Genomic DNA, 8,199 nt, shown 5'->3' on the forward strand with positions numbered 1-8,199 from the left:
TGTCTCGCCTCCCTATTGCTCCTAAAAGGGTTCGTCTGCCTCCCCCATTGCTCCTTAAAGGGTCGTCTGCCTCCCATTGCTCCTAAAGTTTCTGTCTGCCTCCCATTGCTCCTAAAGGTTCTGTCTGCCTCCCATTGCTCCTAAAGTCGTCGGTCTGTCGCCATTTTCCTAAAGGGTTCTGTCGTCTCCCATTGCTCCTAAAGGTTCTGTCTGCCTCCCATTGCTCGCTAAAGGTTCTGTCTGCCTCCCATTTGCTCCAAAGGGTTCTGTCTGTCTTGTCTCCCATGCTCCTAAAGGTCTGTTCTGTCTGCGCCCCATTCCTCCTAAAGGGTTCTGTCTTCGTGCCTCCCATTGCTCCTAGAAGGTTCTAGTCTGCCTCCCATGCTCCTAAAGGGTTATGTCTGCCTCCCATTGCTTCCTAAAGGTTCTGTCTGCCTCATTGCTCCTTAATTCTGTCTGTCTCCCATGCTCCTAAAGTTCTGTCGTCTGTCTCCCATTGCTCCTAGAAGGGTTCTGTCTGTTTTGCCTCAAACATTGCTCCTAAAGGGTTAACTGTCTGTCTGTCTCCCATTGCTCCTAAAGTCTGTCTGTCTGTCTCCCATTTGCTCTAAAGGTTCTGTCTGTCTTGTCTCCCATTGCCTCCTAAAGGGTTCTGTCGCTCCCATTGCTCCTAAAGGTTTTCTGTCTGTCTCCCATTGCTCCTAAAGTTCTGTTCTGTCTTCCCCATCTCCCTAAAGGGTCTGTCTGCCTCCATTCTCCTAAAGGGTCTGTCTGCCTTCCCATTGCTCCTAAAGTTCTGGGCCTCACAATTGCTCCTAAAGGCGTTCTGTCTGTCTGCCTCCCAATTGCTCCTAAAGGGTTCTGTCTTCTGCCTCCCATTGCTCCTAAAGGTTTCTGTCGTCTGCCTCAAACCATGGCTCCGAAATTCGTCTGTCTGGCCTCCCATGCTCCTAAAGGTTTCTTCTGCCTTCCCATTGAACTGCTCCTAAAGGGTTCTGTCGCTCCCATTGCTCCTAAAGGGTTCTGTCGTCTGCCTCCCATTGCTCCAAAGTTCTGTCTGTCTCCCATTGCTCCTAAAAGTTTTCTTCTGTCTCCCTGGCTCCCTAAAGGTGCTTGCTGCTCCCATTGCTCCTAAGGTGCTGTCTGTCTGCCCTCCCATTGCTCCTAAAGTTCTGTCTGTCTGCCTTCCCATTTGCTCCTAAAGGGTTCTTCTGTCTCCCCATTGCTCCTAAAGGGTTCTGTCTGCCTCCCATCCTGCTCCTAAAAGGTTCTTCTGCCTCCCATTGCTCCTAAAGGTTCTGTCTGTTCTGCCTCCATTGCTCCTAAAGGTTCTGTCTGTCTCCCATTGCTCCGAAAGGGTTCTGTCTGTCTGCCCTTGCTCCTAAAGTTCTGCTGCCTCCCATGCTCCTAGAAGGGTTCGGTCTGCCTCCCATTGCCTTCCTAAAGGTTCTGTCGCCTCCCCATGCTCCTAAAGGGTTCTGTTCTGCCTCCCATTGCTCCTAAAGGTTCTGTCTGCCCTCCCTGCCTCCTAAAGGGTTCTGTCTGCCTCCCATTGCTCCTAAAGGTTCTGTCTGGCCTCCCATTGCTCCTAAAGGTTTCTGTCTGCCTCCCGATGCTCCTAAAATTTCTGTCTGCCTCCCATGCTCCTAAGGTCGTCTGCCTACCCATTGATCCTAAAGGGTTCTGTCTGCCTCCCAATGCTGCCTAAAGGTCTGTCTGCTCCCATTGCCTCCTAAAGGGTTCGCTGCCTTCCCATGCTTCCTAAAGGTTCTGTCTGTCTCCCATTGCTCCTAAAGGTTCTGGTCTGCCTCCCATTGCTCCTAAAGGTTCTGTCTGTCTCCATTGCTCCAAGGTTCTGTCTGCCTCCCATTGCTCCTAAAGGGTTCTGTCTGTCTCCCATTGCCCTAAGGGTTCTGTCTGGCCTCCATCTCCAAAAGGTTCTGTTCTGCCCCCATGCCTCCAAGGTTCGTGTTCGCCTCCCATGTGCTCCTAAAGGTTCTTCTGTCTGCCTCCCATTTGCTCCTAAAAGTTCTGCTCTGTCTCCCATTGCTCACGTAAAGGGTTCTGTTCTGTCTTTCCCATTGCTCCTAAAAGTTCTGTACTGTCTCCCCATTGCTTCCTAAAGGTCGTCTGTCGCCTCCCATTGCTATACCAAAGGTTCGTCTTCTGCCTCCATTGCTCCTAAAGCGGTTCTGGTCTGCCTCCCATTCTCCTAAAGGTTCTGTCTTCTCCCATTGCTCCTAAAGGGTTCGTTCTGTCTCCCATTGCTCCTAAAGGTTCTGTCTGCCTCCCATTGCTCCTAAAGATCTGTTCTGCCTCCCATTGCTCCTAAAGGATCGGTCTGCCTCCCGATTCTCCTAAGGTTCTGTCTCCTCCATTGCTCCTAAAGGGTTCGTCTGTCTGCCCCCCATTGCTCCTAAAGGTTCGTCTGTCTCCCCATTGCTACCTAAAGGGTTCTGTCTGTCTCTCACCATTGCTCCTAAAGGTTCTGTCTGTCTCCATGCTCCTTAAAGGTTCTGTCTGTCTGCCTCCCATTGCTCCTAAAGGTTGTCTGCCTCCCATTGCTCCTAAAGGCTTCTGTCTGTCTCCCATTGCTCCTTAAATTCTGTCTGCCCCCATGCTCCTAAAGTTCTGTCTGCCTCCCATGCTCCTAAAGGTTCTGTCGCCTCCCATTCTCCTAAAGGGTTCTGTCTGTCTTCCCATTCTTCCTAAAGGGTTCTGTCTTCTGCCTCCCATTGCGCCTAAAGGTTCTGTCTGTCTGCCTCCCATTGCCCTAAAGGGTTCTGTCGCCCTCCCATTGGCTCCTAAAGGGTTCTGTCTGCCCCCATTGCTCCTTAAAGGGTTCTGTCTGGCCTCCCATTGCTCCTAAAGGTTCTGGTCGTTCATGTCCCCCATTTTCCTAAAGGTTCTGTCTGTCCCATTGCTCCTAAAGGTCGTCGCCTCTCCATTGCTCCTAAAGTTCTGTCTGCCCCCATTGCTCCTAAAGGTTCTGCTGTCTGTCTCCCCAGTTGCTCCTAAAGTTCTGTCTGTCTGCTCCCATGCTCCTAAAGGTTCTGTCTGTCTGCCTCCCATTGCTCCTAAAGGTTCTGTCTGCCTCCCATGGCTCCTAAAGGGTATGTCTGCCTCCCATTGCTCCTAAAGGGTTCTGTCTGCCTCCCATGGCTCCTAAAGCGTTCTGTCTGTCTCCCATTGCTCCTAAGTTCGTCTGTCTGTCTCCCATGCTGCCTAAAGTTCGGTCTGTTTGCCTCCCATGCTCCTAAAGTTCTGTCTGTCGTCTCCCATTGCTCCGAAAGGTTCTGTCGTCTGTCTCCCATTGCTCCTAAAGGGTTCTGTCTGCCTCCCCTCATTGCTCCTAAAGGTTCTGCTGTCTCCCATTGCTCCGTAAAGGGTCTGTCTGTCTGTCTCCCATTCTCCTAAGGTTCTGTCTGCCTCCCATTGCTCCTTAAAGGTTCTGTCTGCCTCCCATTGCTGCTAAAGGTTCTGTCTGTCTGTCTCCATTGCTCCCTAAAGTTCGGTCTTCTGTTCTCCCATTGCTCCTAAAGGTTCGTCTGTCGTTCTCCCATGCTCCTAAAGGGTTCTGTCTGTCCCCATTGCCTCCTAAAGGGTTCTGCTGTCTCCCATTGCTCCTAAAAAGGTTCTGTCTGTCTGCCTCCCATTGCTCCTAAAGGTTCTGTTCTGCCTCCATTGCATCCTAAAGGGTTCTGTCTGTCTCCCATTGCTCCTAAAGGCTTCTGTCTGCCTCCCATTGCTCCTAAAGGGTTCTGTCTGCCTCCCATTCTCCTAAAGGTTCTGTCTGCCTCCCATTGCTCCTAAAGGGTCTGTCTGTCTTCCCATTCTCCTAAAGGGTTCTTCTGTCGCCTCCCATTGCTCCTAAGGTTCTGTCTGTCTGCCTCCATTGCTCCTAAAGGGTTCTGTCTGCCTCCCATTGCTCCTAAAGGTTCTGTCTGCCCTTCCATTGCTCCTAAAGGTTCTGTCTGCCTCCCACTTGCTCCTAAAGTTTCTGGTCTGCCTCCCCATTCTCCTAAAGTTCGTCTGTCTGTTCTCCCTTGTTCGCTAAAGGGTTCTGTCGTCTCCCATTGCTCCTAAAGGTCTGTCTGCCTCCCATTGCTCCTAAAGGTTCTGTCTGCCTCCATTGCTCCGAAAGCGGTTCTGTCTGTCTGTCTCCCATTGCTCCTAAAGGGTTCTGTCTGTCTGCCTCCCATTGCTCCTAAAGTTCTGTCTGCTGCCTCCCATTGCTCCTAAGGTTCGTTCTGCCTCCCATTGCTCCTACAGGGTGTATGTCTGCCTCCCATTGCCTCCTAAAGGGTTCTGTCTGCCTCCCATTGCTCCTAAAGGGTTCTGTCGTCTCCCATTGCTCCTAAAGGGTTCGTCTGTCTGTCTCCCATTTGCTCCTAAAGGTTCTGTCTGTGTGCTCCCATTGCTCCTAAAGGGTTCTGTCTGCTGTCTCCCCATTGCTCCTAAAGGGTTCTGTCTGTCTGTTCTCCCATTCTCCTAAAAGTTCTGGTCTGCCCTCCATTGCTCCTAAAGGGTTCTGTCTGTCCTCCCATGCTCTAAAGGTTCTGTCTGTCTGTCTCCCATTGCTCCTAAAGTTCTGTCTGCCTCCCATTGCTCCAAAGGTTCTGTCGCCTCCCATGCTCCTAAAAGTTCGGTCTGTCGTCTCCCCATTGCTCCTAAAGGTTCTGTCTGTCTGCTCCCATTGCTCCTAAAAGGTTCGTCTGTCGTCTCCCATGCTCCTAAAGGGTTCTTCTGTCTCCCATTTGCTCCCTAAAGGTTCTGTTCGTCTCCCATTGCTCCTTAAAGGTTCTGTCTGTCTCCCCATTGCTCCTAAAGGTTCTGTCTGCCTCCCATTGCTCCTAAAGGGTTCTGTCTCCTCCCATTGATCCTAAAGGGTTCTGTCTGTCTCCATTGCTCCTAAAAGGGTTCTGTCTGTTCTCCCATTGCTCCTAAAGGGTGTCTTCGCTCCCATTGCTCCTAAAGGTTCTGTCTGCCTCCCATTGCTCCTAAAGGTTCTGTCGTCTGTCCATTGTTCCTAAAAGGGTTGCTGTCTGTCTCCCATTGCTCCTAAAAGGTTCTGTCTGCCTCCCATTTGCTCCTAAAGTTCTGTCTGCCTCCATTGCTTCCTAAAGGTTCTGTCGGTCTTGTCTCCCATGCTCCTAAGGGTTCTGTCTGTCTGCCTCCATTGCTCCTAAAAGTTCTGTCTGTCTGCCTCCCATTGGCTCCTAAAGGGTTCTGTCGCCTCCCAGTGCCCTAAAGGGTTATGTCTGCCTCCGCATTGCTCCTTAAAGGTTCTGTCTGCCTCCCATTGCCTCCTAAAGGGTTCTGTCTGTCTGCCCATTCTCCCTAAAGGGTTCTGTCTCGTCTTCTGCCCATTGCTCGGCGTAAAGGGTTCTGGTCTGTTTGCCTCCCATTGCTCCTAAAAGTTTCTGTCTGTGCTGTCTCCCATTCTCCTAAAGGTTCTGTCTGTCTGTCTCCCATTGCTCCTAAAGGTTCTGTTCTCCTTTCCCATTGCTCCTAAGGCTTCTGTCGTCTCCATTGCTCCTAAAAGGTTTCTGTCGTCTTCTCCCATTGCTCCTAAAGGTTCTGTCTGCCTCCCATTGCCCTCCTAAAGGGTTCTGTCTGCCTCCCATGCTCCTAAAGGTTCTGTCTGTCTGTCGTTCCCATTGCTCCTAAAGGTTCTGTCGTCTTCTCCCAGTGCTCCTAAAGCTTCTGTCTGTCTTGCCCATTGGCCTAAGGTAGCTGTCTGTCCCCATTGCTTCCTAAAGGTTCGTCTTGTCTCCCATTGCTCCTAAAGGGTTATGTCTGTCTCCCATTGCTCCTAAAGGTTTCTGTCTGTCTCCCATTGCTCCAAAGGGTGCTGTCTGCCCTTCCCATTGCTCCTTAAAGGTTCTGTCTGCCTCCCATTGACCTAAAGTTCTGTCTCCTCCCATGCTCCAAGGTACTGTCTGTCTCCCATGCTCCTAAAAAAAAAAAAAAAGGTTTTTTTTCTGCCTGGCCATTGCTCCTAAAGGGTTCTGTCTGCCTCCCATTGCTCCTAAAGGGTCGTCTGCCTCCCATTGGCTCCAAAGGTTCGTCTGTCTGTCTCCCATTGCTCCAAAGGGTTCTGTCTTGTCTGTCTCACATTGCTCCTAAAGGTTCTGTCTGTCTCCCATTGCTCCTAAAAGTTCTGTCTGCCTCCCATTGCTCCTAAAGGTCTGTCTGCCTCCCATTGCTCCTAAAGGTTCTGTCTGCCTCCCATTGCTCCTAAAGGGTTCGTCTGCCTCCCATGCCTCCTAAAGGTTCGTCTGTCTCCCTTGCTCCTAAAGGTTCTGTCTGCCTTCCCATTGCTCCTAAAGTTCTGTCTGCCTCCCATGCTCCTAAAGGTTCTGTCTGTCTGTCTCCCATTGCTCCTAAGGTTCTGTCTGCCTCCCATTGCTCCTAAAGGTTCTGTCTGCCCCCATTGCTCCTAAAGGTTCTGGCTGTCTGTCTCCCATGCTCCTAAAGGGTTCTGTCGTCTGTCTCCACATTGCTCCCTAAAAGTCTGTCTGTCTCCCATTGCCTCCTAAAGGGTTCTGTCTGCCTCCCTTGCTCTAAAAGGTTCTGTCTGCCTCCATGCTCCGAAAGGGTTTCTGGTCTGCCTCCCATTGCCTCCTAAAGGTTCTCTCTGCCTCCCATTGCTCCTAAAGTTCTGTCGCCCTCCCATTGATCCTAAAGGGTTCAGCCCGCCCGTAGCCCTGCCCGCCCGTAGCCCTGCCCGCCCGTAGCCCTGGCCGCCCGTAGCCCTGCCCGCCCGTAGCCCTGCCTGCCCGTAGCCCTGCCTGCCTGTAGCCCTGCCTGTCACCACCATCATTATGTCTCAAGTCTTTGTGTGGTGACGTGATACCAGACAGCAGAGTAATAAAATATCTCCTCGGTCTTAAACTCCCTCTGGAGTGTCAACACGCTCTGTCACGTTCTTAATCGCACAGCGTTGTCAATCTTTCTGTTGGTAAATCCAGAGCGTCTCGCTCTCAGAGCATACGCTGGACAGTCTGACCGAGGAGTTGAGTTGAGTTGGAGTGTCCTGACCACATAACAGCAGTCAGGCAGGTAGCCTAGTGGTTAGAGCGTTGGGCCAGTAACCCAAAGGTCGCTAGATCGAATCCCTGAGCTGACAAGGTAAAAATCTGTCGTTCTGCCCCTGAACAAGACAGTAAACCCACAGTTCCCCGGTAGGCCGTCATTGTAAATAAGATTTTTTTTCTTAACTGACTTGCCTAGTTAAATAAAGGTTAAATTATTACTTTAAAAAAATGTAAAAGCACCCAGGCTAACGTTGGCGAGCTAGCTACTTCCAGACACTCTGACCTTTTCACTCGCTCTAGCAGAGCTGATTAGGCTGTTTTCATGTCATCCAGTTAGTGACTGTAACTGTGTGACTGGCACCTGTAATAACAACAAGCACCAGGTCTTTTCATCCGTTACTTTTAAATTCATCCGTTATTCTGCACTCGGGCACTCTCAAACCAGAGTGCTCTGAACTCAGATCACACTGCCAAACGCAGCCCATAATGTTCAGGAAGCACCTGTCTGACGGACAGGCCAGGGATGCATTTATTAGGCAACAAACAGAACAAAACTGGGAGGGAATACATGAAGTTGTCCAATAAGAAACGCTTGTTTTTGGTTTTCCGCTGCAAAACGTTTTGCTACGGTGTGACTTAATGAACACGGCCATAATGTTGAGGTAGGTAGGGACTGACCTGCTAACATGCTGACTACAGACAGTAGGATCTCTCAGTACTGACCTGCTAACATGCTGACTACAGACAGTAGGATCTTCTCCACACTCTGGACAGGACTCCATCTCTCAGCACTGCTCTCGTATCCCATTGGGTCGTCTCCTGGAGCGTGCAGGATAGAGATACACACACGGCCATCTGGGTAAACTGAAGAGAAGGAGAGAGGAGAACACAACCAGTAGACACAGGATCACACGGTACATGACACAAACCCAGTAACTGAAGGCTGTATGTAGCCTGGTAGTACTTTCATTTTGATGAAAAGCATCTTTTTATTTCAGTACAACTGTGGCCCTGAGGTAGATTTTTTTATGTATTTATTTAACCAGGTATTTATATATATTATATATATAACCCTAATCCTTTATTTAACCAGGTAAGCTAGTTGAGAACCAGTTCTCATTTACAACTGCAACCTGGCCAAGATAAAGCAAAGCAGTGC

The 8,199-nt window shown here is 50.3% G+C and overlaps 1 protein-coding gene across 1 annotated transcript in view; it reads right to left on the reverse strand.

Annotated features, from left to right (window-relative positions):
• Positions 1 to 7,737: 7,737 nt before the first annotated feature.
• The window catches only part of ube2g2 (ubiquitin-conjugating enzyme E2G 2 (UBC7 homolog, yeast)), a 43,781-nt gene continuing 43,319 nt past the window's right edge, over positions 7,738 to 8,199 (reverse strand). Inside the window, exon 5 of the mRNA XM_024141525.2 lies at positions 7,738 to 7,904. Within this exon, the coding sequence (XP_023997293.1) occupies positions 7,753 to 7,904 (152 nt within the window). The 3' untranslated portion in view covers positions 7,738 to 7,752. The remainder of the gene's footprint in view (positions 7,905 to 8,199) is intronic.

The sequence above is a fragment of the Salvelinus sp. IW2-2015 genome, unplaced genomic scaffold (genome assembly GCF_002910315.2).
Source record: "Salvelinus sp. IW2-2015 unplaced genomic scaffold, ASM291031v2 Un_scaffold2586, whole genome shotgun sequence".
Lineage (NCBI taxonomy): Eukaryota > Metazoa > Chordata > Actinopteri > Salmoniformes > Salmonidae > Salvelinus > Salvelinus sp. IW2-2015.